The sequence below is a fragment of the Corvus brachyrhynchos genome, unplaced genomic scaffold (genome assembly GCF_000691975.1).
Source record: "Corvus brachyrhynchos isolate BGI_N302 unplaced genomic scaffold, ASM69197v1 scaffold523, whole genome shotgun sequence".
Taxonomy (NCBI): Eukaryota; Metazoa; Chordata; class Aves; order Passeriformes; family Corvidae; genus Corvus; species Corvus brachyrhynchos.
The window spans coordinates 1,643,839-1,671,712 of record NW_008237265.1 but is presented as its reverse complement, the minus strand read 5'-3'; the positions used below and the strand labels follow the sequence as shown (position 1 = coordinate 1,671,712).

The window sequence follows — 27,874 nt, the reverse complement described above, 5'->3', positions numbered from 1 at the left end:
CTCATACACTCAGTTTTTCAGAGGAGGGGAGCTGCTGTTGGGATCTGGAAGTGGGGAAAGGTCTCTGCACCCATCCCTTCTGCTGGGGAAGCAGACCCATGTCTGAGCATCTCTGGGTCTTGTTCCCAGCGCAGGCGTCCCACGGCACCCACCTGCCCTTTCCGTGGGCCTCAGAAGTGGGTCAGGCCTTCGATTAACTCTAAATCAGCCTCGGGTCAAAGGGTGCGATAATGCTTACTGATTAATCATTTTCATGCCCTCGTTCTGATAAATTCCTTTTATGGTTGTGTTTTGGTTAATTAGGCAGCGGCAGGTTAAAACAAAGTCTTGAAGATTGCGTGTGACACATGCATGATTGACAGAGCTCTGGGGATCTGTCACGCAAGGAATACAGCTGCCAGCTGCAGCCCACAGAGAGCACAATTCTCAGAGCCAGCTAAGATTCTAGCATAGAAAAAATACAAGTAAACAGTCACTGGATCTCATGACTGAACTCTAATCTTAGAGCAGGGGAAAGGGCAAGGCTTTGGTTTCACCAAGAAGCAGTGAGAAGAGCAAAGGCCATGACTCTCTAATACAAGAGGCATCACAGAGAAGACTCTCTCTTGGAGTTAGGGAGAGGGTTGTGGGAGATCAGTGTAAGAGAACCCAAGAAGCCTCTGTGGGAAGGGGAACTGATAGTTGCCTTACAGACTCTCAAGGCTGATTTTTGCCCACTCACACTCCCTCCTGGACTTCTTCAGTCACAGTCTGATACCTGACTAGAAAGAAGCCTCAGGACCTGAGTGTCCCAAGTAGTCTGGGCAGCACCCCTTATATATGTCCCAGGGAACAGGGGATGCTGCCTTTTCTTGGTCCCAGTAGTTCTTTAGTTCTCAGTTGGCAATGACAGATGAGTTTTGGAGCACATGTTTTGTGTCTCTTAGGAGCCAGCAGCTGCTGTGGGGTGGTTCTTCCCTGTAGCCCATTGTCCTGATGTGCTAGTAGTGGCACAGAGTAGTGCCAGAGTAGTGGCATCCCTGATGTGACACAGCCTTGCTGCCATTCTCCTGCTGCCAGAGTGGGAGTTTTCCAGTGAGGAGTGAGTCAGGTGGGCTGTAGCCATAGCAGGACAGAGGCTTTCCAGAGTGGTTGGAAATAGCACATACCTCAGCTAGATCAGTAGTGTCCTTAGGGATGGATGCAGGCCCGTTTTCCACTAACCCTTGTTCTGCTGGTTTGTTTTGGTGCTCACACAGAGACTTTTCCATTCTTGTGAATCAGCATCAGGTCCCTTCAGAGAGGGACATAATTTTCTGCTTGACAAGCACCTCAAGCTGTTGTGTAAAACAGTAAAACGGGCAGTGATGCAGAGACCTGCTCCAAATGAAACCTGTGTTTGATGATTGATGCAGAGGCTGGCTCCTGGCCTACTTTGCAGGGCACCATGGAAGATAGCCTCTAAGTAGCAAGCCTAACCTTGCTACCTGTTTGACTTTTCTCTTTATTCATTTTCTGGATGATAAATGACATAGAGAATAAAAATTTTCAGCTCCTCCAAGGTTGCAGAATAGAGCTTAAAGACTAACTGGCAAAAAAAGATGAAGGGATTTAAAGGTATGGACACAGGATGATAAACAGGGCTGGAACCAGTGGAGAAACAGATAAGAAGGAATGCAGTGGGTTTTTTGGCAAGTTATGTAATACAGAAACAACAGCACATGCCCAAAGCAAAAGTTCAAGGAAAGGCACCTTTAATATCGAAGCATTCTGTGAATTCATTCAGTGAATAGACCCCTTTTTAGGACTCTCCAGGACCATAAAAGAACTTCCAGCAGGAGGCAGATGCATGCAAATTCGCTCTAGGAATTAGTTCAGTGTATTAGATAGGAAGCATGTTTTAATGAATATGTATGATTATGATGGATAAAGACCTTGTTGCAAAATCTCACCACACCCACAGAACGAGGAGAGTGTGTCCTGTGCAGATAAAGAATGCCTGCTTTCTAATGCTTCAAATTGTGTTAGGAAGGTTATTCCAGCCAATTTCGGTATCATGGATATAGTATGAATTGTAAAGAAAATCTGTAATTTTAGATTCAGGTCTAGTCTTTCAGGCATGTGATTTGAAGACTCAATTGCTTTAGCTGTTGGAATGTGAGCCTTTAATCCAATCACAGTGGGAAAGCTTTAGGATATATTAACAAAGTTGTCTTTGCCTGGTTACTTAAAAATTTTGACAGATGATTATAGCTAGGAAATGCATTAAAATGTAAAATGAGAGGAGCTGAATTCTTGCAGCATCAGGAAGGACTAAGCCCCCATTAGAAGTCTGAATTAGCTTGCCCCAGGTCTGTTTTTATAATATATGTCTATCCTCTGTGTTCTATGTACTTCATTAAAGTAATGCTGAAGTGATTGGGGCAGCTTCTCAAATGAACTCTGCTCATTTTCCAGCAGCCAGCCGGGAGATGTTGTGCCTCAGTCATGTTAGGTTAGTAGAAACTATGGCAGCCCAATTCTGTTTTGCTTTTTAGCTTTACCTGTTGCCCATGTTCTTATTTTTGTCAGGCTTGTGTTTAAATCTGTGATCCAAATTTTCAGTTGGTTAACTCCAGAGACTTAGTGGATTTACTCTGCCTGGCTGTTGGCAAGTTGATTCAGAAGAACATTATTGTTTATAGAAGATTATAGATTGTAGGAAAACAGGGTTTTATTTTACCATGTCTCTACTTCACACAAGGTGTGCCTGTAGCAGAGGAACTCGCCAACAGCTGTAATGAACTCAGAATGGCGCTGTCATTATGAGATGGGCAGCCCATCAAGATCTTCTGTTACACTTGTAATTGTTGGGTTCTTTAGTCTCAGTACTAGCTCCAACTAATTGAGTCTTAGATGTAACTACAGCTGAACAAAAGGTTTGTTTCTGCCTCACACTGTCCTTCCATCTTTTCTTTTCAAAAATGTTGAAAATATCAGAACAGCATCAGTTTGCTGTCAGTGTAGCCTGGAAGATGAGGGTGTAAAAGGAGCACGTTTGTGTTTGTTTGTTGTGCAGGCCTGGCAGGATGCTGGACTTGTCCTGTCCACGACCAGCAATGAAGCCTGTAAGCTCTTCGATGCTGTGCTGACGCAGGTATGACCGAAAAGCATAAGAAAATGTGATTTGAAGGGACTCGTGCATGAAACACTCTTTACTGTAGTTGATATTTAAATTTCTTACCAGCTGGGAGAGCCTCAAAATCAGGTTGCCACAGGAGTTCAGCCTTTAGCTGGCAGCAGGAAACCCTTTTAGCAGAGGGCTGTGCCAGATGCTGCAGCTGTGGTGAAAACCTTAGCCAGTGGTGTTCTCATTCCACTTGATACCAGCAAATCAGCCAGTTGACATAAACCACATAGAAATCCAGGGAAATTGGTTCTTCTTGTGGCTGAACTATATTAAACCCCAGTTTTTCTGGTTTTCTACTACACTAAACCTACCTGAATGTGTGGGAACCTAGAATGCAGAGAATATTTCTCTGCCCGTTAGTGCACCATTTGTCTTTTAGTAATTTGCCTTGCTTTTGAATTTTAAATGTGAGAACAAAAAGAAGTCCAGCATCACAGAGGATTTTTTGACCCTCTCTCACTCTGTCTCTCTTACAGTATGCAACTTGGACCAATAATGAGAGCCTTGGAGGTATTGAGGGATGTCTCTCCAAGCTAAAAGCAGCAGATCCGAACTTTAGTGAGTACAATCTTTGATTCTGAGCATGGAAAGTGCTGGGTTAATGCCTGTTGTCTTGGTTTTTAACTGACTTTGTTTATGCAAGGGCAAGGTGATAATTTATAGAATTCTGTAAAAATTCCTCAAAATCCAGAGCAGTCAGAATGCTTTTGCATGTTGTTTTTATGTTTTTTCTTTTCATTTCACATAATATTTAAGTAGCTGTCATGAAAACCTTCTGAGAACTTTAGGCTTGGAAGACTTCCTGGACCCTTGTGTCCACAAGTCAGTTTTGTTGAAAATACTCAGCTCCTCTGGTGTTTTGTGGAGCTGAAGGTGCTGCTGTGAGCTCAGCTGGTGCTGTGCTGTTTCCTGCAGCAATGGGACATGTCATTGCCAATGGCTTGGAGCTGATTGGCACTGGAAGAACCGTGAGACTCGACAAGGAGCTGGACTGCGCCGTGAGAGCCATGGTGGCACTTTCCAAGTCACGGCCACTGACGGAGCGGGAGAAGCTTCATGTGTCAGCGTTGGACGTGTTTGCCAGGGGGTGCGTCCCTGTCACCCTGCTCGAGGGACTGAGAAGAGTTCCCTTTGTCTACTGCAGGCAGAAGTGAAGGTTGGAAGTAGTGGTTTGTGATGTTAGTGACAGCTAGCAAAAGTTATCGCAGAAGGTCCCCAAATTTCTCACTGCACTCTTAAGTGCCATGTCTAGCGGGTGAGCAGAACTGGAGGAGGTAAAGCGCTCTATTGCCACCACTTCCTAGCATTAAGCACTCCGTGTTTTAAATCTGCCGCAGATCCATCAGTGTGGTTTAGAACTAGGAAATTAAGTAGGGTCCAGACTCAGATGCACAGAAGGAAAGTTCTAGACTTCTCGCTCTTGTCTCGCTATGTCAAAACCTATTTCCCCTGTAAAACAGGGAGATAAGGGTGTCATAAGTGCTATAGAGGCTCATTGCTTCATTCCATATGATAAATCAATATGAACTGCAGAATGTATGGGCTAATGATTCACTTTCATTATTTGTCATTCATTATCAAACAAATGGGTGAGCATGGATTTGCCTCACATCTCAGCAAAGGCAATGAGGAAGCTACTGAAGCCCTGCCACTGGGTTTGAGTCCCACGAAAGGAGAGGGAAAGCGTCTTTGCACGTACAAAGTTCTGTTAATTATGGTGGGTCCCTGTAGGAACTATTCAGCCCTGTAGAAAAATTTTTAGAATTATGGTTTAAGCTTGTTTCATTTTCCTTGTGTGTTACAGTGATTTGATGTAATCCAAGACCATTTCTTTCATACGATTTCTCAGAAGGTGCCAAATAAAGATAATGTCATTATTAGCTTAGAAAAGACTAAAAAATTTCTTCAAGGGAAAAAATAAGTAATTTGATGCTGAACTTTGTATTATTCAGCATAGTTTGAGTTCAGGACTAACCGTAGGGGCAGGCATATGTGCCTTCTTTCAGCGATGGAAATAATTTTTTATTTCTAGCCAACTTCCAAAAGCTTGTGATCTATGGGAGCAGATTCTGCAGAGCCACCCGACTGACCTGCTAGCCCTCAAGTTTTCCCATGACACTTACTTCTACCTGGGATATCAACGTCAGATGCGAGATTCTGTTGCTCGTGTTTATCCTTTCTGGACACGTGATGTTCCACTGAGCAGGTGGGTCATGCTTCATTTGGAAATTGCTCTTTACTTGGGGTGCATGTACTATGTGGTTTTTAAGTTCAGACTTAAAAGTTCAGGATCTTTTGGAAACAGACATGTAGACAAAAATCAAGAGTGTAGAAGTTAATCAAACTTGACCAAAGATAGAATGTGTGTCCAGTATCCCTCTTGACACTGTTGTTGAGAGATTTTTCTTAAGTGAGCTGTGTCTCGCTGCTGTCAAATATACCACATGGTGTGTAACACACAGGATAAAATCATGTCCTCACCCAGGGCAGTGGCCAAATTTCTTCATTTCTTCAAAAAAAATGCTATTCATCTTGATCCATTAAATAAGTCAGGTGCACATAACACCCCTAATTTTCCTTTATGTTGGGCCTTTATGGCTTAATGGGGATGATTTACAACCAGTTTTAAAGGTACTTTCATGGGAAAGTACCCTCCTGTGGTTTCATGAGCACTGGGAAAAATGTAGAAGGTTCCTTTGAGATGCTCAGATAACTTTGGTAACAGCAGTGTCTCGCTTCCAGCCTTTTAATTCTGCATCTTACAGCTGTTACAGAGATCAGCAGCTGGTTCTGTGTAGCTGGTGATTCCATCTCATCCAGAGATGGAAATGTCCATTCTGATGTGCATCTTGTCACTGTTTCCCATGCTGGTGTCTCTGGGTCACTCATTTCCTCTGAGAATTAGCTCAGTAGTTCTGTATCCTGCAAGCTTGAACCCTTGTTGTAAATTGCACTGCGAGGCTTTTTTGAGTTAAGTGCTATTTCTAGTATGTTTTTTCAGTCCTGGATTAAGCCTAGTTATAAATGGATGATGTGCTGTTTTTCCCCCTTTTGTTAGTTATGTGAAGGGCTACTACTCTTTTGGACTCGTGGAAACAAACCTTTTTGACCGTGCTGAGAAGGTTGCCCGTGAGGTAAACTGCCTTCTGTTGGTGCTAAAAGGTTTGAGAATTCTCAGACAGGGTGATGGTTTCTGCCATTTGTTAGTCAAAGTAGCAAAAAGATAAAGCTCAACATGGAAATGGCTCACAGAGCTTTGTGAGACTTGTTGCTAATTGGTCTCACATCGCTGCCTCACCAAGGCAGTTTCACCTGGACTGTATTTCCCTCGCTTGCTTATGAGCATGCCCTGTCAGATGGGGTCAGAACACCCCTATAAAATCCATATATCAGCCCATCTGCTGCTTCCCACATGTATATAATTGGCTGTTTATGCCTATTAAAGAATGTTGGATTGTTTTGACATAGTCTGCTCTTGACAATCCATCTTGTTTGGCTTCCTGCTCCCTTTTTTTCCTAGATGCTTGTTCCTGGATTATTGAACAATTAACTGTACAATGTTCCTGGGGATCAATATTAGCCAGCCTGTTTCCTTTCTATGAAGATAGTAATTATACTTGACTTTCTGCAGTCCTCAGGATTATCCCTGTCTTCAGAAGTCTCAGACACAATTAATCCCCAATGGGGATTGACAAAACTTTTGTTACATCAAATTGCTGAAAGTGACAATAGACACTAAACCCTAAAACTTAACCTTACTAGGTTTATGACTAACTTTGCAAAATGCCAAAAACCTAGTGGGAGTTGTTGGACCAAGGAAAAAGAATTGGCTGTATACTCAGAGCTGGCCATATTTTGGAAAAGAAATAGTTATCTGCAAGGCACTGTATGATGGAATATATTGCGCCTGTGCATGCAGCTCTTTCATTGATGCATGTCTGTGAAATAGATGTCATTTCACAGTCATCATCAAAGCCTGCCTTTTAAAGTGTTTTGCAGGTGTTCATGTCCCTGCAGCAGAAGGTGGGAAGTGAAGTCAGCCAAGAAACATTCTCTTCCTTTTCTGTCCAAGTCAGACTTCTGGGCTGTGGTTAGTTGGAGTGGTACAAGGACGTACTGAACATGCAGCAAGTAAAAAGTAGCCTCTTGTTTCTAGATAAGCAGTGATAAATGTCTGTATTTGCAAGTTTGTAAGGCTCATCATATTTTCCTGTTTGTCACTCATAGGCTTTGGCTATAAATCAGACAGATGCATGGTCTGTCCACACTATAGCTCATGTAAATGAAATGAAAGCAGAGGTGGAGAAAGGCTTAGAATTCATGAAGGAAACGGAAAAGAACTGGAAGGTAAACATTTTTGTGGCATCTCTGAAAAAGCTCCTTTTAGGTTGTCTTTAATTCCTGCAGCCGAGTTCTTGACTCCTCTGCGTGCGATTCCTTTGTATCTGCAGACCTGTTACAAGCGATGAAGAGTTTGCATATTAGAGGAAATCCTCCCTTGAGGTGCTGCTACTCTCCATGCAGCCTTTTAAGCAAAAGGCAGGAAGAAGTGGCATGTTATGAGAGACATGACTGTCCCTATTTGTGATTTATTGTGTGGTTATAAAAGTAAAGTGACCACTGATTCTTCCGCAAGCTTTTTATTTAGGCAGAGGCAAGCAGTGACAGTCAGTTGAAGGACCTGGCTAAATCTCATCATGGGACCTAAGATGAGGTGGAAAATGACAGAGTCAAATCAAATGTTTCAAAACACTAAACTACTTGTTTGCTTCTGGATGGGGGAGGAATTTTAAGAAGAACTGTAAAGAAAATAGAAATTATGCTCTTATCTCTTTCCTAGTATACTAATTACCTTCTAGTGTATCAGTTACCTTATATATCCAACATGTTTGAAACCATCTTTCAGAGTACTGAACAGGTTGATTAGCCTGTCCTGTGGTCCTTTGCTGTAAATGAAGCTTCATTTTGTTGTTTGACAGCCTTTTCCCAGTGATTAAGTCTGCTGTATTTAGAGCAAAGGGCTGTGAGGCTTCCATTTGCTAGAACCCACAAGAATCTATTCTAGAGCCTTCTGAGCTGAGCTGGCTATTCCACCTTGACACTTTATTGTGCCATAAATCGAATCTCTCCTGATGGGAGAGAATTTGCTGAAAGTCCTTGCAAGGAGTTTAAAAGATAAAGCGAGACGTCTTCTGTAGTTTCAATGCTTCCAGATAGTTGTTTATTAAGTCTTATCAGAGGAACTGAGCCACTAGCGTGACCCAGGTACAGCATGGAAGGAGGCAAAGTAGGAGTGAGAGCGAGAGAGACTAATTATCAAGATTTACACAGCCTTTTAAAGACATTTTAACCAATAGTTACTAAAAACGTACATTATTTTTACTTTCTTACCAATTATTCAGTAACACGACTAGGAACTGCGGAATTTTCTATCCAATCATTCCAAACTACTTTTACTGCAGAACATGGAGTAGTAGAAGAAGGAGAAGAAGGTCTAGAGAACAACAACAATCCTCCATTTTGATATTTTTTACTCTTATCTATTTACTATAAAGAGAAGCCTAAAACCTGTAAATTTTTCACCCTGTGACAATCTTACATAGTCGTCTATCACCTAATTCACACCACTGTATTTTCTAGCTGTTGTCTAACTGTTGGTAATTTTTTCCAAGGTTTAAAGCTAAAACAGTGGTGTCCAGGGGTGTAAAAACCCTTAGAAACAGGCAGAGAAATATTCTCGGCACTCTGGGTTCCTACACCACCTCACCTGTTACCGATAAGAACAGACTGGATAGTGAGACTAGAAAGGCTGTTATTGTGCTTGTTTTATTTTTTAAGTTAAGCATTCAGATACTGGGCTTGGAAGTGCAGACAGAAAACTCTTGCTTAAAGTTCACACCTGCCATGTCCCAGAAAGCATTTTGTCTTCTGTTAGTTTTATTGAAACAGTGATGTAGAGGATTGACAGTTTGGTGATACCTTAAAACCCCAGTCAGTGACTTTTGGATCAATTTTTTCTTTAACTCTTGCTTCTTAAAATAGTTGCATATCTCTGTGATTCATACTCTTTATCCAAATAAAGTCAAATGCAAGTCCACTTCTCTCTAGCAGTTTAATCTTTTTCAGACCTCAAATTTAGCAGCAGTGAAAAGGTTTTGCTTTATTTAGTCAGGTAATTCCATGATCTTGTTTGTATGACATTTAGAATGGCAGTATGATATTCAACTTGATATTATCAGTGTTTATGCCAAACACTTAACTGCTTCTGTTGCTCAGGTTTGGTTTGTGATTTAATATTAAACAAGCAAAGATTACCAGAATGTTTATCTTAGCACTGTAAGGCCCTGACATTTATTTGGAACCTTTACCTTTGTGCTTCTTGAAAGTGGGTGTTACAGTTGTCAGTATGACAATAAAAAAGATTTTTCCACTTGTGAGAACATTAAGTTTAGCTACAGAACTGGGAGAGAATGGGAGGAGAGGGGTGAACCATTCTGGTATTTTAGTTTTCACCAAAGGATTATGGAACTGTGATTCTGTTTGTCTATTTTTAATGCATTCACAAAAATGAACTGCAATTGCCTAGAACTGCAGGCTAGGGAAGAGGTTTTGAAGTTGTAGTGCCAGCTGGAAAGGACAGTGAGAAGCTGGTGCAGTCCAGCAAAAATTCATTTCACCTGATGAGCTGCCAGTGTGTTTGGCATCTAGTGCAGGTTCTGGAGCCTGTAGTAAAACTTGTTTAAAATATGATTCCTCTTTGTCTGAGGTAGGTTCTAGATGGCTGGGATGAATGGCCTTCATAAGGCCTCCATATCTTCTTCTCTCCACTATCTGGCCAGGTTACTTCAGACAAGATGCTTAAATTTTAGATGAGACAAAACTTACTCTTGTTATAGATGTGGGTTAAAAAAAAAAAATTAAAAAAGGTGCTGCAGAAAGGTGAATTCTGCGGCATCCAAGTGAAACTCTTGTCTGGAAAATGATGTGGGGGAAACCTTGGGTTTGAGGTGTTTCCCTGAATAGCTGCAAGGACAAAGGTACCAAATGGGAAGGTACCCTGGCAGCTGATTTAAATTTCTTGTCTCTTTTGTGTCTCCCGAAGTACTCAGTTTTGATGAAGGAGGAAACAGAAATCTGACTAGATAACTTGAAAAGGGAAGTTATTTTGTAATAAATTTCTTTTTTTCTTTTTTTCTTTTCTCTCCAGAACAGTGATATGCTTGCTTGCCATAATTACTGGCACTGGGCTTTATACTACATTGAAAAGGTATGAGATATTTTCATACATGTGCTTTATGATCCAGATAGGTCATCTAAAGCTCTTTAAAAGGCAGACCTAACATTTACTAGGGGGAGGAGGGTGTCAGCTATTTAGAGGGATGTTTTTATAAAATATCATGATGCTACATTTACAAAGTGGCATAGTCCTTTATTACAGTTACTTTGAGAATTTTAATTGCATTGGTCAAAAGTTTTAGTATCTTTGTTAGAATGCTGAAATATTGCTGTGAGATTATTGCATGTTTGAAGATCCAATAGTCTCACTAATTACATTTAGCACAGTTATTTGATAGCAAGATGAGCTTAGATCTCTAATTTTGAGACAAAAATTAACAAAATTCTTACCAAATTCAGTACTAATTTTCTGGCCCAAAAATTTGCTGACTATAAAAAAAGAGGCCGTAAACTCTAAATTGTGTTGCCAATGCTATTAATTATTGTTACTAATTCTTACTATTGAAAGCCTTTAAAAATGATTGAAATTTTGCCCAGCCTGTCAGAATTTCCTTGGATTTAATGCTTAGCACTCGTGGGGTTCAGCTTAATAGGGAGATAAATGTGGCATTTTTGAGAAGGCAGCATCCTTTGGCCAGAAAGCAGAGTAACATAGAAGGAACATAATTCTCAACAGGAGTCCAATAGTTTATTTATTTTGCCACTTCCTATCTGCACAACTTTTTTGAAGGCTACTTAAAACTGTTTTTTTCCCATCTCTTTACATATGCCATGGGATGCACTAATTTTTGCAAAAACCCCTGAAAGAAACATTAGAATGAGAGGCAATACCTCATGTTTCTTTGACTTGGTTTGTTTTGATCAGGCAGTCCTGAAGAGCTCTTAGGACATCTGTTGGTGTGTTTGTCTCTGGTTGCTGCCAGTCACTGCTGGTTGCTGTGTCTGCACATTAACCACACAGTCCTCCTTTGCTTTCCCAGGGGGAATATGAAGCTGCTTTGACAATTTATGACAAGCATGTGAGTAGGGGCCTCTTTTTCTTTACTGAGATCATGCAGGATCACAATGTGTGCTTTCTTCCTTCTGTGTGAGATTGAAACGTATCACAGTGTGTGACCTACGTATAAACATTATTTGCATCTGTTATTACAGTCTTTTAGGGAAACAACTTCTCAGCAGTTCTGGGGAAAATGCCCCAAGGACGTGAGTGTTACATGAGCGTGACATAGTTTGAGTGCTTGAAAGAGCTACAGTGGTACTGATTTCCATTCTGTCCATGTTTCTTATTCATGCCTTTTAAAAGGATGTAAATTAGTTTTTCTATGAATTCAAGTCACTTTTACAAAGAACTGGTTTTGCATGTTAGGTACAAAGTCAACTGTCTGGATTTTGAAACAACCTTTGTAACTAAGCACTACCAAATTAGATAACATAGCACATCTTTGTAAGGATTGTAAAAATACTGCGAGCATTAAGAAAGCTGCTGGGCAGATTTCTATCTGCTAACCTTGACCAAGTGAAGTAGTATTTATGGCACAATTTTGGAAAAAATAAAATAACATGGTGACTCTCCATATTTACTGATAAAAACAACACATGTAAAGCCATATAAGTTTCTGTCATTGCAAATTCCTGTATTCAATAAAGATGCAATTAGGACTGTTACAAAGCAGGTAATTTTGAATTAATAGAAGGATAAAATAATTTAGTACTGTGAAAGTAAGTTTGATAATCTGAGGAAGTTTCCACTAGCACATCACTTGGCCAGCCTGTGAGTACTTGTGATTACAGATTGCTCCCCCGTGCCTGGCAAGTGGAAGCATCCTGGATATAGTTGATAACAGTTCGATGCTGTACAGGCTTCATCTGGAAGGTAGGATATCCTCTGGCCATTTTTTTTTTTAAAGTGTAATTTTCTTTTTCCCTTCTCCTGCCATTCATGTTGGGGAAGTATTTCAGTGTAATTACACAGCAAGCTCGATCAGTGTTTCAGAAGAAACTTGAGAAAAGCATCAATGTAAAGTTCCTAATAATGTCCATAAGCTTTATTCTTCCCAAGAGCTTCCATTTTCCATGCCAGTGTGGCATAGCAGTCAGCTCAAGCTAGCATAGGTCACATACATCTTCTCTGACAAATTCACTTCTATTGCCCCAGGAGGTCTGAGGCTGAGCAATCAAGTGCATAAGCCTCTAAAAACCCATAGCATTTTCTGGATGTAAATTTCCAGTTAGATCCTTTTCTTTCTGTTTTGATCTTGATTGAAATAGTTAGTGTGGGCATATTAACTTCTGGCTTTTTGTACTTTCCTAACTCAGTGGCATTTCCCCTTTTTAAGTCAGTGTTTATACACTGGGGTTCATGGCAGGGGACATGATGGGCAGATGGTATTTTCACACTGTTCTGCTAAAACACTGATGATGCACTGGGGTTTTTATTAAATCCATCTTCTCACTCTGTCTTGTGATTGCTACAGATGGTTCATGGTGAGCAGCACCTCCAAGACATTATGAGCAATCTCATAATAAAGCCAGAAGCTCACACAGTGCAGACTGAAATATTGCCTTTAAACTCCTGACAGTCAAGAAGCTCTTGGCCTACATAAGGCAGGCTGCAGCTGGGCATTATTGCTGCATAAATTTTGCCGTATCAGGAAATGTTCTCTTGAGTTCAGTAGGAACGCTTTTTATGCTGGGTGACTGAAAAGTACATTGCAAAGTCATACTTTTGCATGTGGCAGTGTTATTGAGACAAGTATTTTTACTCTTAGGTGTAAAGCTTGGGGACAGGTGGAAAGATCTTCTTGGGGTTACAAAGAAGCACACCAAAGATCACATTCTTCTCTTCAATGATGTGCATTTCTTGATGTCTTCCCTTGGAGCCAAAGACCACAAAACTACTGAGGAGCTTTTAACAACTCTGCAGGAACTTGCCAGGTAAGCAAAGGAATTCCTGCATTGGGTTCAGTAAATAGCCCTCTGGACTTCAGGGCGGTGATGTCTCTGGCTTGCTGAAGCTCCAACACACTCCTTCCTGCCTTAGCATGTCCCTGGGACATGCTGGTTTAAGCAGGGCAACGTCCGGTTAGGAGATCCATATCATTATTTATTTTTTGAGGTAATGTCTAGAGGAGTTTCTCATCTTGTTGAGCGGAAGTCCTTTGTGTTTGAGGTCATGGACACCACCTGAGCAGTTGCTGTCTGTTTCCTTTTAGTGGGGTCACACTAAGCTATGTTACAGACAAGGAGTAAAGTGTATTAATAAGAACATTCTACAAGATAATGTCAGCTGTCTGTGGTGGATCTTTTCTGCTCTGGTTTAAAAGGTTCTTTAATAACAAAACATTAGTTGGTAGTGATATTCTAATATCTACTCTTTGATGTGTTGTTAAGTCCATCTGCAGGAAATTAAGTTTCAAGTACTACTAAAGTAATAATCTAGAATATTTCACTTTCAAATTAAGTTATTTGAAAAAGTTGAATATTTAAGTACTACATCCAAACAATGAGGGTTTTGTGTTCCCTTAGGTATTAAATGACTGTAAGTTGCCTTGAATTTTTTGAAGGGGTTTATATATAGATGCTTTAAATGCAATTTCTTCCCCCCACTGCACCCTTTTTTCCCTCTCTTTAAGCAGCTGTTCCTTCCTTTGCCTTTAAAAAGAAGGAAGAAGAACCTGCAACTGTCACTATTTGTTCCTGACTATATGTAGTTTCTAGGAATACTGTAATTTTTAAGAATACTTATCAAAACAAATAACATTCAAAGCAAACCTAAGTATGCCTGATTTAACTAAAGTGGAAAATGGCAAATATCTTTTATTATTTATTCTATTATTTATAGAAGTATGTCCGTATATATAAAGTATAGAAAACTGCACACCACAGAAGCTTTAATGAACATGTGTTCATATATGCTACGTATTCTTTCACCCCGTGCTTCCTTTCACCTACTTTCAGCCTTAATAATACATGTGTACATTTTTAGCTGTAGTTTGAAATATTACGAAGCCTAATTTCATTATTTGAGAAAGCAGGCTGTGAGCTGTAGGGGTTATATTAATGATTGGATTAATTTACATCGATCACAAATATGTAGTATATAAATTATAGCCCAGAGGCGCTTTGTATGTGTTAAGAAAGCAGTGATACAACCTGGGCACAAACATCAGTCCCATCTAGCTTTGCACCGGTTTTTTTCCCTGGCCTTTGCCATGGAAAGTTGATGGGAATTTGTCAGGTGGCGCTCTCTGGTGGTTGGTGTCACAGGCTCCTTTTCATGGAAATGCTGGACAAAACGTGTAAATGAGGAATTGTTCCATCATTTTCATCACTGGCTGTCTCAAGCTGCTTAAAATGAACATCTGTTGTGCAATTTTATCTTTCTAGGATGCCACAGTTTGTTTAAGGAATGATAAACACATAGGGCAGTGTTGCCTACTGGAAAATGAAGGTTGGCCCAGTGAAAGAAACAGAAGTTTTTTATCACTGACTTGAGAAGGAGCTGGCTTGCAAAGTCGTGACTGAGCTGTGTGCAAGGACTGATGGCTGCGTGTGGCCAGACAAAGGACTAGCAGTAGGATGTTCTGGTAGGGTCAGCAGAAGAGAAACTGCAGTTTTCTTACTGTCCTAGCCCAAACTGTTTGTTGCAGAGGTAGGAGGGGTTGGGCTTGTGCCTTTTGTGAGCATATTCAGGAGAACGAAAACTGATTGCTGAATGAGTAACAAAAAGGTGAAAGTAGCATAACCACACCTAAAGATACGACCTAAGTCAATTACCTGAAACATCAGGCTTTGTACAGTAAAAAAAATAAAAACCTGTCTGCAGGCAGTGGCAGATTGGCATTGAAGTATGGCTGTTTATGCTTTGGCTTATGGAAGTTAACCACTTTTTCACTCTACAGAGCACCTCATGAAGACCACCAGCTTTCCCTGGCTCCTTGTTTGGGGCTGCCACTGTGCCAGGCTTTTGTAGAGTTTGAAAATGGGAATTGTGACAAAGCTGTAGACCTGCTGTACCCAATCCGTTATGACCTAGTCCAAATGGGAGGCAGTGATGCTCAGGTAAAGGAGATCCAGAAAAGACTTTTTGATGTGACTTAATCCCCTTTCAGTAGCCGCCATTAAGCATTTACCTCATCAACAGCATTTCACTCTTAGACAGTGGAAGGTTGAACTGTGCTTGTGACTGGATCCTGTTTGCAAACACTTACAAGCAGGGTTAGCTATTTATTTTTAATGTTGATATGTTTCCTTTCTGTGAATTTAATAGTTTGGTAACCAAGACATTGTAGCCATCAATATATTATAAATTGCTTATTAGTTTGTATTTTGCTGACTTTTTTTTTCAGAGAGATGTTTTCAGCCTGTTATTAATTCATGCTGCTTTAAATTCTAAATCAAAGGCCAAACGAAACCTTGCAAGGTGAGTATTTCCCCTGATAAATATTTGTGGAAGTAGCACTGTTGCTAAAAGTAAGAAGTAATGAGTATATTCAAACCAATAAATTTAAGGCTAAAACTACATGCAAGCATTTGTGTTAAATGTAGCAACATTTAACCAGGATAAAAAGTACAACAGTTTCCAATTCCAAAAGTACATTCTTGCAGCCTGGATGGATGATCTGTATATGTTCAAGGGTAGTTGATTTTCAAATGGTTCTGTCTTCAAATACAGCCTTTTGATCTCTGTGTGTTATGGACTGCTAAGCTTCTGTGAACTGCTGCAGCTCCAGTCAGTGCCACAGCTGACATCTGCTTTGCTGGGAAGTCAGAGGTGTGCTCTGCCACGTGGGCTTGCGTCAGCACAGCCTGTTCGGCAGAAGCAGTCCGTGTTTATCACCCACTCCTCACCCTCCTACTTCTCCTTTCTCAGGTGCCTCCTGAATGAACGAGATGTGATGAGACCTAAGTCACCAATGACTGAGCGACTGATCAGGAAGGCAGCAGCCGTGCATTCCATGGCATAGGGCTTTCCTCCAGCTTCAGCTGGAAGAGCCAGGAGCTTTCCACAAAGTCTGGGTGCAGGGAGTGCAGGGGTGCTGTGAATGAATTTGGGGAGATATTCGGGGTTAAAAGATCTGAGAATAATTTCCTTAAAAAAAAGACAGAGCTGTTGCATTTCAGGAGGTTGTGTCTTAGCTGATTCCAGAAGGAAAGAAGAAAACCTGCTGCTAATGCACAGCTTTCTGAAGGCATTGCTTCTCTGGTATGTTTTCCTGAACACTCCCTCTGACCCTGATTATACACAGTGCAGTAACAGTGCCTGGATTTCAGTCCTTCTTTGGCCCAATTTGTTACTTGGCCTACATGTGATGTAAACTGCTCAGGTAATTCAAAGGGAGCTTTTAAATAAAGCTTTTCATGCCAATACAGGCATGAACTGAATTCCTTATCAAGCTTCCAGCCCATTCAGGCAGGAGTCACAGATCTGTGTGCATTCAGGATCTCTTTCCAGGTATACATTTTTAAACTCACTCTCATAAAATGTTAAATTTTTCCTTTCAATATAGCACAGCAGAGCTTTCTGGAATTACTGAGTGAATAGAACCAGACAAGAATAAAGACTATTCTAACATGGGTACTCCCTCAGCACTTTTAAATCTTCCAGAAAAAAGGGAAAAGCCCGGATTTCAGTTGAACAGTACCATCTCTGAAGGGTACACTGGACTGAGTCTGTGCTTCCCTGAGCTTTTGGATAGACAGGCCTTACTACCACCTCACTCTAGAGTCCCTGCATGAAGTGGGGTTTAAACCAGTGTTGAAGCACACACTTCAGAGAGTTGAAGACCAGGTGGGAGCTTCTGCCATGGAAAGAGGGCTCAGGGGGATGGAGACAGCTCTGTCCCAGCACACGTGATGGGATAAACTTTGGTGTTGCAAGAGCCACGGGCCTCAGGGGAGCATCCCAGAGCTAACACATTGTCTTGCAGTAGTATTCTAGAATTGCCTAATGATGGGGAAGATCGTATTTCAGACCGAAACTGAACTCATGCCTCCTCTTCTTCTGGAATAGAAATCCCACACTCTGCAACTGCCCAAGCTCTGACTTTGCTTCTACATCTGCAAGCTCTGCTGGCCCCACAGGCCTGCCCCTCCTTCCTGTCCAACTCAGGCTCTTCCCCTTGTCCCACAGCAGCCTTGTCCTACAGTTTCCTTTTGACCTAAGAAAGTACTTCCATAGCTGGCCCTGCACTGCCCCTGGAGTTCCTGCATCGTGGAACAAGAGGTGGAAGTGCTTTGCTAACATTTTGCTTTACCCAGTCCTCCCCTGAGGCAGAAATAACTTGTTTTTAAAGCAAAAATAATGAAACGAGGTAAGGGATTGCATTCCTTGCCTTTGAGTCTTCTGATTTATGAGCGTGCTGTTCTTCATCACTGCTTGTCTCTTCAGCCATGGTGGGGGGTGACTCACCTGGGACAAGTTACACTGGATTTTTGCTATTATTTTTAGTAAGTGCACTTCAAGCAATGACTTTAGACAGGTAACTTTTTACTCAAGGAATGTAACAAATTGTATAAGGGAACAAAATCCTGAGAAAGCTCTGGCTGGCTATGCAGGGTGTCATTTATGTAATCAATGACAGCTCTACTTTTGATAGAACATGACAGAGTTTTGTCTGCTTTGCCTTAATAAATTCAAAGATAATCTCTGTTGAGCAAGCAAGTATATGACTTCTTTGCATGTGTGAAGCTTTTAAATGTTATTCAGCCTAATTTCACAGACCTGTAACAGTGTGCACCCACTTTGTTTCCCTTACTGTGGCCGAAGCATCCAGCAGTGGAGAGCAGCAGTATCTGTGCTCAAGCAGGGCAAGGGGTCACAGCCCAAGCATGGCACGGCCTCCCAGGGGTTTTCCTTGGTGCCAGTTAAGAGGCTGAGGTACCAACAGGTGGGAGAACTGTTGTTTCTTTTCCATCCTCCTGCATTCAGAGTATGCATTTTCCAGCTCTCCTCCCCCTTCAGCTCAGCTATCCAGAGCGCAGCTCTCACCCCCAGTGCACCCCTCCAATGGAAAAGCCAAAGTCCTGTGCACTGGAGAGCTGCATTCCCACCACGGGCTGGGCTGGACCATGGAACAGCTCTGCAGTTCCTGTAGTGCTGTGTCCTTACTCTATGTGTGGTGATTTGGACTGATCCTAAGCTGTCAGCATCTCACTGCCCCCCTTTCCATACAGGTCTCGCAGGAGTGGGGGTTCTACAGCTGCCTGATTCAGATTCTTTAAAAGTTACTCATCTGCATAATAAGGAAGTACATCCTTAGAATGTCTCAGTATCTCACTACTTCAAGATATTAAAACCAGCAGTTCTGCCACTACTTCACTTAATTCTTTCACCTTTTCTTAGGACTTCAGTAACTGCTCACAGCAGCTGTTTAATTACATGAAATCTAACCAAACTACCCCACTACTTTAATATAAAACATATCCTAGTTAGGAAGTTAATTTACAGAAATATTCTCCCTGAATCATGCTATTCTCCCCTTAGTACTTAGCTGAGCACCTACCCTACAATGGCAGGCCACGTATGTGCAGTTCCCTGGTTTAGAAACACTGAAGGAAGACAGGGAGCACAGGCAGGGGCTGGCTCACTCAGTCTATTTGGTCTTGCCATGTTTATGTAAAGACAAACTGCATGCTGAAAGTGTCTGAAAACAAGTTTTATTTGCAAATACAGCAAGCTCAGTAATTCAGGAACTCTACAGGCAAACGAGAGATCTTAAAAGTGTTAAAACCTTACCTGCACGTTTTCATTTAGTTCTAAGTCATTTTAATAAGCTTTTCTGGATTTCTCTTTTCCCTTCCTCTTGGGAAGAACTTGAAATCTTTTGAGTGGTTGACAGATTTGCATCACAGATGCAAAAACCTTAGAAGATATTGGTGTTTCTGTGAGCCTATCTGAAGGTAAAAATTACTGCTCCTCTATCCTCACCACCAGTTTCCCTCTGAACAGCTGAAGTGCCTGAATATGGCATTTTGTACAGAGGGCCTTCACTTCGATCCAATTACAGACTCCCTGCTAACAGCTAGTAGAAACTACACTGGTTTCTGACCCAGGATCACCCAGAAAACACAAGAGGATCCTCACTTGTCAGCACACTGCCCCACGCAAGTGGGCAGCAGAACATGCAGACGGTGCCTTAGGACAGCAGTTCTACCACTGGCCTCGAGAGAACCTAACTGGTCTCTTTCAGTTCCGTTCTACGTCTGGAAAAGCGAAAATTAATGCACACAAACAGGACAGAACGTTTTTATGCTCCTTAGAGGTTTCTCCTGTCCTATGGTGCTACGTGGCCACATCCACTGGAAAGCCTGGCTCGTTGGGACACAGCCTTTGTGTCCTTATGGCCATTAGCTGCAGCCAAACTACCAAATTTTGGCATCTGCTCACACATTGTGGCTTTTACAGTTTCAGATGAGCTCTGCTTTTGTATATGTTACAGCAAGTTACTGCAACTTTCCACAAAGAACCTGATCCAACAGCTTTCTGATCCATCTGCCATTGTACAGATGAAAATTCTCGAGAATTAACAACATGGATTTAAAATACGCTTTTTCTATTTTTGTTTACCATTTTAACTTGAAACTTGTACCAGCATTAACAAGAAGTGCTTTGAAAACAAACTCAAGTCATTATTACCTACACTGAACTGTTTATAATAATGTTAGATGAGAAGATCAAGAACAGATGAATTCTGCACTGGCTACTAAAAACCTGAAAGCTTCCTTAAAAACTACTGCACTGTTAATTTTTCTTTTAACTGTTTGCAAAGAGAAATCCTCTCTATTTTTTTAGATGATGCATTTACAATTATTAACCCACAGCAGTTATAACATTCAATTTCCCATCCCACAATTCTGATTTTCCTGCTATGGTCATCAAAATGTCTATGCTTCATTTAAGAGAGGAAGAGAAGAAGATAAGGCAGTCACAACAAATGTAGCATGTGCCTTGCCAGCCCTCCTCAATGCAAAAATTGTTTGGATTAACATTCTAAAGAACTGTATTAAAAAGAAGTCACCAAGTAGGAGAACACCTGCACTACGGAAAACAAGATGAGGGACACAAACTGCCACGTTCCTCTAAGATATAACACATTTTCTTCTCTCCTCTTTACACTCACTTATTCCCTCTGCTTTATACACTCTTATTCCCTCTGCTTTATACGGTCTTGTTCCCTCCTCTTTACACACTCTTAGTCCCGCCGCTTTCTATATGGACTTATTCCCTCCTCTTTACACACTCTTAGTCCCTCTGCTCTATATGGACTTGTTCCCTCCTCTTTACGCACTCTTAGTCCCTCTGCTTTATATGGTCTTGTTCCCTCCTCTTTACACACTCTTGTTCCCTCCTCTTTACAAGTGCTTATTACCTCTGCTTTATACTCTATTAAGTACTCAGGGTAAATCTGGTGTTTTTCAAAGACCACAAAAACAGAAGGATTTGACTCATCATCCACACAGCTGTCATAAAACCACAGCCTGTCAGCAGACTTCCTTGGGGGACGGACATAGGTGGTGTTGCCTTTAACGTAGTCTCCAACCAGAACTCGAGCCACGAACATGAAGTATCCCTGCTGCGTAGCCTGACAGTAGGCATGGGAATAGGAAGCATCTCTAGCAAAGTAACTTCCTAGAAAACAAGATGAGAACATGGTTGTGGGGAGAATCTATACAGTGACAGCATAATCTGAGCATCCTCTGGGTTTTCAGGAGGTATCTGACCCAATTTGCAGGACTTCCCTTACTCAGAATATCACTGAAACCTTTGCAAGAGAGGGGATTGCACTGTAATTTCCAATCAGAATTTGCTATTTTAGGATTAATTTTTTAAAAGCTATACCAATAAGCACACTACAGGTCTGTGTGTTATGATGAGAGGGACAGACAAGAAAACACGAGGACCTTCCATGATCACACTGAGGGCATGCACACCCCTCTGCTCCCTGCCATACAAAGTAATTTCTCTTGCAAGTTAAATTAATGACCTCAGACATCAGAAAATGCTACCTACAGCAAACCCCTCCACTAATGCTCTTGACATCTTGTGAGAAGACTTACCCTCAACCCAAAGCAAATCCTGGCCTTCCTCAGAAGGATCGTAATACCAATTCTGGGGGTTTTTTCCACCTTCTATAGTTAAAGACTTCAGAACTTTGATTGCTTCACTATCAGGGGAGTCTGAGCAGCCATCTCACTTTCTACATACCTTTCCCATAGTTAGTTCCATTGTTTCCACAAATTCTCCAGTCAAAGTTCTGAGTGCAGATCGTTTTCATGGACATGACGTCAGTTCCATGGAACAGGAGTTTTTCCTGGACTTCCTTTCCTTCATTTTCCTTTTTCATCTTCTCCTTTTGCCTGACAAAAAATGTGAGCCATGGAAGAAAAGGGAAAAAGAGGTTTTTTAAACAAATCATACTATGTAAATGTTCATGTAAATGTCAGCTGGATGAGGTTTCCAGCCTGCTCTCTCCTCTCAGAAGACAAGACATACTAGCAGCATGATGAACGAGATGAGCACTCTACTGATACCACTGCTCAGCAATTCTAGATCATTCTGGCTTTACTCAGGGAATGTAACACTATTCCAGTCGCCACTGTACCAACCTTTTGCTCCTCTGTAGGGTCCTACTGGATGTGCTTTAAGGTCTCTTGTCCCTTCCCACCCAAGCTCTCAGTGGAGTGGAGGCAGCATTAACCACAGAGGCTCTGTGCTTCCACAGTAGCTCAAAGCTGGAGGCAGCTTGTGCTCCGTGCCACAGCCCCAGGTCCTGCCCCTGAGAGAGGTCAGTGCTGCTGAGGAGATGGGGCCAGGACACAAACCCAGCCTGCTTTCCCCACTGCACACCTCGCTGGTTGAGGCCAGAGACAGACTGAACAGGGTCAAAAGAGAAATCACAATAAAAGGTTCAACTTGTATTTCCCATCATTATTCCACAGTATCCAGACACCTTTCAGGTTTTCAGAAGCTGCTGAAGTGGACAAGACAGTAATATTCTTCAGAAAGTCATCAGCTACAAATTAAGCAGAGCCAGGCAGAGGGGAGAATCCTTCCAACTTGTAAATTAGTAAAGTTAAGAGTAATGGACTGAAACTTGTTCATTGAGAACTTCCTGTGAGGGTAGGGAGGCCCTGGCACAAGATGCCCAGAGAAGCTGTGGCTGCCCCATCCCTGCAAGTGTTCCAGGTCAGTTTGGGCGGGGCTTGGAGCAACCTGGGATAGTGGAAGATGTCCCCGCCCATGGCAGATTGGATGAGCTTTAAGGTCCCTTCCAACCCAGACTACTCCATCATCCTCTGGACTTGGCGATGTTAAACTCTGCTTGCTTAGCTTAATTACCTCATTGGAGGAGGATAAAAAGTATGCACTATTACACGTTTTGAAGTCTCTTATGTTTTGCTAGATTAAAAGGTTTTATGAAATCAGTAGCTGATAACTTTCTGGGTTCCATCATTTTGCAGGTGAAAGCACTTATTTGAGCAGTATTTTTCTACTCCATGACCATTCCTCGAATACTTACTCTTGTTTTAAACTAGACAACTGTTCTAAGCAGCAGCTTAATCTTACATCAAACTAACATGAAGATGGTTGAGCCCCAGCTCAAATCTGCTGGTATCCAGCTTGGCCTAAGTACATGGAAATCAGCATCACTGATACAGATGCTGTAAACCAGAAAGGAGCTCTGGAACTCAGAGATCATTAAGTTAAAACACAAGGATTCTTTCTCAGTGAACACTGACTTTGTTCAGCCAAAGTACCTTAAATAAATCTGACTGGAACAAAAAGGCCCAAGCCTTAACCCTTTTTAGCATTTCATATACTCTAATGGATGAATATTTGTAACAGACAGAGCATGCGTGCAGCAGGCAGTCATTGCTCCATCCCGAGACAGTCACTGTTCCACATCTCTGTGGGTATCCTCATCCCAGTTTTGCATCATGCATATCTCTCTCTCCATGCTCCTTTCCCCCCTCTTCCAAGGAGCCATGCTCCCATAGGAGCACAGCGTTCTGTGGGAGGCCTCACACACCAACTTCACTCCCGAAACTGCTAATAAGGAAATACCAGTCATGTTAAAGCACAGGTGGCAACCTCCTTTCCTTCCTAGAAAGCACATACAGGACAACCTGTTCTTGGAGGCTCCCTCCTCATAAGGATGGGGAAGAAAATACTAACCACTGAAAGACCTTCCAGAGGGATGGATTCTGAATCCTCTGTATTTTAAGGATGCTGTAGTTTTCCATAGTCTGATGAAACAGCTGCTTTATTCGGTTGTATTCAGAGGTCACATTACTCATCACCACTGCCTATAAAATACAAACCAAAGCAAAAGAAGACATGAGGCTGCAGTGAGCTCAGAACATGCAGAAGCCTAATTTCCAGCAGATACACTTTCAGAAGGGTCCCCAAACTATGCTTAGAAGGGTAATTTATTGCTTTAGATCATGACTATGTGAATAAATAATAAGTAAATCAGTATGTCCCTCCTGCTTTTTAAAAGGACACCTCACCTCTCTTCAGGAAGGATGCTGAAAGCATCAGTTAGAGTATCATCTCCAAGAGCTGACACCTGCAACTTTAAATTTTAATGAAACAGAAACTGCAGGAAGAAACCTTGACAGGTTATTCCAGATAGTGTCAGTTTTATATCTAAAGCTAATCAGGAACAAAAGATGTTAGATGTTAGCATCATTTGTAACCAGACATGTATGGGAGCTTCAGCTACTAAAGATGAAAGAGACGAAACACAAACACCCTCCTGGCATTGTAGTGCCTTAACTTTTCAAAGTTAGAACTTAGAAAGCTTCGCTTAAAATAGACACTTCAGAAAAAAACCCTACATTTCTAAACAAATGTACACTGAATACCTGCTTAAACACATACCTCCTTTCCCAAAGGAAACAAAGTCTATTTAGCCATTATCCTTTTATTTATTTATCCGTATGTTTTGTGTTTAAAAATCCATCAAGAAATGCACATTTTCCCAAAGAGAATTTAATGCAAAACATAATTAAAACATTCCTTGAACTCTTCTGCTTGCTTATGTCATGCGTAAATTTTCCATTTTTCTCTAAAGTAACCTGTGTCTTTCCTCCAGAATCTTCTAGTATTAACATTTATCTCCATAAACTGCAAAAGTATGATGCTGGCAGGCTGATGTCACCTGGTAATACTTCCACTTTACCACAACTTAAGCCACGTGGGGACTCAAGATGACAAAGTGAGATCCCAACATCCCAAAGTGTTTTAAGGAGGAAAGCTGTGGCCATCCTAAAAGGTAACAGGAAACCAGTATCTTACCCTACCAGGCAAAAGCTCCCTGTATTAGAAGGCTTAGAGAGAAAATAGGATAAAACTTGTGTTTCACAGCTACGTTTAAGTACTTACTAATGAAGAGATCAGTCACAGGAAAGTATTCTAAAGATTAAGAATAAAGTCAGCTGCACAAGAAAGAACTATTTCTTTGAATTTATTTAAAAGCCTTTAAAATGTTGAGTGAAATTTCCCATGTCTCAATACAGGAGCATTTTCCAAAGCTTTACAGCACAACACATAAAACAATCAGGATGTGCAAGTACTGATTGTCTGCACAGTCTGTGGCACCACAGCCCAAGCTGCTCACCATCACCTACAGGATGAAAATCATGTCACTGTATTTCAGTGCAACATCTTTTATTTTGAATCACAGAATGGTTTGGGTTGGAAGGGAACTTAAAACTCATCCTGTCTCAACCCCCTACCATGGGCAGGGACACCTTCCACTGGACCAGGTTGCTCCAAGCCCTGTCCACCCTGGCCTTGGACACTTCCAGGGATGGGGCAGCCACAGCTTCTCTGGGCAACCTGTGCCAGGGCCTCCCCAGCCTCACAGGGAAGAATTTCCTCCTGATATCCAATCTAAACCTGCTCTCTGTCAGTGTGAAGCCATTCCCCCTTGTCCTGTCACTCCAGGCCCTTGTAAATAATCAGCTCAGCACAAGGCAGGTTCAGGGGCAGGGCATGTCCAGCTCTCACCACCAGCACTCGCAGGTTCTTCTCCCAGGGCTGCTCCATCTGTTCATCCCCAGCCTGGACAGATCCCCAGGGGTTGTCCTGACCCAGGTGCAGCACCAGCACTTGGTCTTGTTAAACCTCATGGGATTCCCATGGGCCACTTCTTGAGTTTGTCCATGTTCCTTTGGATGGCCCTGTCCTTCAGATGTCTCACCTGCAGTGTTCAGCTGCAAATTTATTTATATGTGAACAATTCCTGCTTAAACTACAAATGTGCTATTGCTATGCTGCATCTTTCAGGCACACGGTGTGATTCTTGGGGTGTCCTGGGCAGGGACAGGAGTTGGATTTGATGATCCTGATGGGTCCCGTCCAACTCAGCATATTCTGTGATGCCATGATCTCTTCCTGAGGAACTGTAGCCTTTCTAGGTAAAACAGAGGGTCAGCCATGTGACACAAGGCCTAATCCTGTAAGAAAGGTACTTCCATTATTTTATCATATGATGGCCTCCAAACAACAAAGCCTGTTCTCCTTTCCATGAAAACTTTGTGGGGTTGTCCTTATTTCCCCCAAGGATGCTTCCGGTGCTAATAAAGGACCACAGCATCACATTGCTGTTGAAGGCTGATACTGCATAGTTCAGCATTTTTCACCTTTGGGCCTGAAAAGGAAAATCCCACTGATTGTGCGCGTTTGCTACCCTGTTATCAAGGAGCAGAGTTCCCAAGGCAGAGAAGGAATCACTGCCCCAACAGCAATTCCCACCAGTGTATGACTGCACAGGGGCGGTACTCTGTGACTCACACCTTGAGCTCTGCTTCACTGGGGTTTTGGAAGGAGCAGAGGTGGTGCTGGTGACAGTGACCCCACCACAACTGATGTCTATAAAATACAGACACTCTTCACATTGCATCCTGTGCCTGGTACGTGCAGCAATCCTTGGCCTGCGTGTGGCCAGGATTCAGCAACACATCAGCCACACAAAGACTAATCCTCTGACAGGAAGCCACACATCCACTGCACACTTTTTTCAGTTGTACATTAAAGAAACAATTTTAAACCCAGCATGAAGTTTCAGGACATAATCAATCTTTTTTTTTCCTTTAAAACATTTAACAATTCCACTTTGTTAAACGAAGACAGAGAAATTCACCCCAACTTTCCAATCAGTGTTACCAATTTCCATTGTGCATTTTATACATCTCTTTCTACAGAACTACTCTCAATGACTTACAGATTAAGATACTGCAATGCTTGAAAAATAAGCAATGTTACCAAAACACAGCTGCTCATTATAAGCCAAGATGACTTTCTGCCTATCTCACAGGTTCCTTTTTAAAATGGATCACTTCCAGCACAGCAGATTTTGCCAGGATTATTTGTCAATGTCTGAAGAGAAGGCAGTTCATCGAGTTGTAGCTGTCAGCTCTTACAATGGTCACCACAAGAATGCAGAATCCCAGCCACTCCCAGTATTACCTACTGCAAAAAAACAAGCTTAGGGTCTCACAGAAAGATTTAATCTAGCCCAGGCTTTCCCTTTTAGTGCCAACAGGTATCGTGGGCACTGTCACTTTTCCTTTCCTGTGAAAGGTACTCAAAAGTTAAGAGATGTTTTCTTGGGTGCCAACTCAGCAAGCAAACTGAGCTCTGGGGAACAAGGTGATCCTTCTAGTCACACATCCCCACATGTACAACCAGAAGGTATTATGGACCTGAGCAGTGCATTCCAAAGCCTCCCACATTCACCCCAGTGACTCCAGGAACACCCCAACAAATGGACTCAATTAAAATTCAGACAAGTTTTCAGAGCAAGTATGGGAAGCAGTTAAGTACATACAGCTCAAGACACCTAAAAAGAGCTACCTGTCTTTCTGGCATTCTTTAGAAAATTTTATGCTTAAGATGCTGATAAGCCAAGGGAAGAGCATATTCCTTTGTTACTTCCACTAAGCTCCAAATATCACAGGCAAATCTTCAAATGGGCTGCCTGCCAGATTCCCACACACTCTCATCATTATTTGTTAGGGTTTTAAGAGTTCTCCTAGTTTTTTTTTTTTCTGTTGAAGGAATTTTTCCCTATATACATGTTGCTAGGGGAACAAATGGCCGAGTACTTAAGAAAAAAAAAAAGGACCTGGCTGTTCTTTTTGTTTCACCTGGGTGTGTGGGCAGTCAGTCTCTGTGCTCGAGAGAGAGGGAGTCTGCTTCTTCGGCTGCTTTTCCTCACTACTGGAGAAGCCCCGGGATCCCAAGCCCGCCTTCCCTGCCCCCCTAGGAGCCGGGCTGTGGCCGCCCTGCCCTGCCGTTGCTTTGAGCCTTTGCTACGTTGTAGCCCTGCTCACCCTGCCTTGCCCAGACCTCCAGGGGGCTCCCCGTTTGGATACATCTCATCTGCCACCCAGGATTTGTGCTTGTCCCTGCCATTCCAGCCTGCTCTTCCTGAGGGTCTGGCTGGACACTGGGATCGGCTGGCCGGGGGGTTGTGTGAC

The 27,874-nt window shown here is 42.1% G+C and overlaps 3 protein-coding genes across 5 annotated transcripts in view; 1 reads left to right on the top strand and 2 right to left on the bottom strand.

The window, feature by feature from the left end:
* PKDREJ (polycystin (PKD) family receptor for egg jelly) overlaps nucleotides 1-1,250 on the bottom strand; it is a 7,930-nt gene extending 6,680 nt beyond the window's left edge. Inside the window, exon 1 of the mRNA XM_017730532.1 lies at nucleotides 1,149-1,250. Within this exon, the coding sequence (XP_017586021.1) occupies nucleotides 1,149-1,250 (102 nt within the window). The remainder of the gene's footprint in view (nucleotides 1-1,148) is intronic.
* Nucleotides 1,251-2,448: 1,198 nt separating this feature from the next.
* Nucleotides 2,449-18,047, top strand: TTC38 (tetratricopeptide repeat domain 38). 3 transcript variants are annotated; one of them, XM_017730547.1, is made up of 14 exons: nucleotides 2,449-2,473; nucleotides 3,038-3,115; nucleotides 3,625-3,706; nucleotides 4,064-4,235; nucleotides 5,181-5,354; nucleotides 6,207-6,282; nucleotides 7,376-7,495; nucleotides 10,356-10,415; nucleotides 11,365-11,403; nucleotides 12,176-12,257; nucleotides 13,153-13,318; nucleotides 15,286-15,445; nucleotides 15,733-15,806; nucleotides 16,257-18,047. In XM_017730547.1, exons 4-14 carry the CDS (start codon nucleotides 4,066-4,068, stop codon nucleotides 16,348-16,350), a joined length of 1,215 nt encoding a protein of 404 aa, XP_017586036.1. In that variant the 5' UTR covers nucleotides 2,449-2,473; nucleotides 3,038-3,115; nucleotides 3,625-3,706; nucleotides 4,064-4,065; the 3' UTR covers nucleotides 16,351-18,047. The 3 variants fall into 3 exon arrangements, with proteins under 3 accessions (XP_017586036.1, XP_017586037.1, XP_017586038.1); XM_017730548.1 differs by lacking the exon at nucleotides 4,064-4,235; XM_017730549.1 differs by lacking the exons at nucleotides 2,449-2,473; nucleotides 3,038-3,115; nucleotides 3,625-3,706 and having other exon boundaries at nucleotides 4,217-4,304.
* A 973-nt stretch (nucleotides 18,048-19,020) lies between these two features.
* Nucleotides 19,021-27,874, bottom strand: part of LOC103613100 (poly [ADP-ribose] polymerase 12) — a gene marked incomplete at its 5' end in the record, with an annotated part of 22,567 nt that continues 13,713 nt past the window's right edge. Inside the window, 3 exons of the mRNA XM_017730531.1 lie at nucleotides 19,021-21,014; nucleotides 21,591-21,742; nucleotides 23,562-23,692. Of these exons, the coding sequence (XP_017586020.1) occupies nucleotides 20,578-21,014; nucleotides 21,591-21,742; nucleotides 23,562-23,692 (720 nt within the window). The remainder of the gene's footprint in view (nucleotides 21,015-21,590; nucleotides 21,743-23,561; nucleotides 23,693-27,874) is intronic.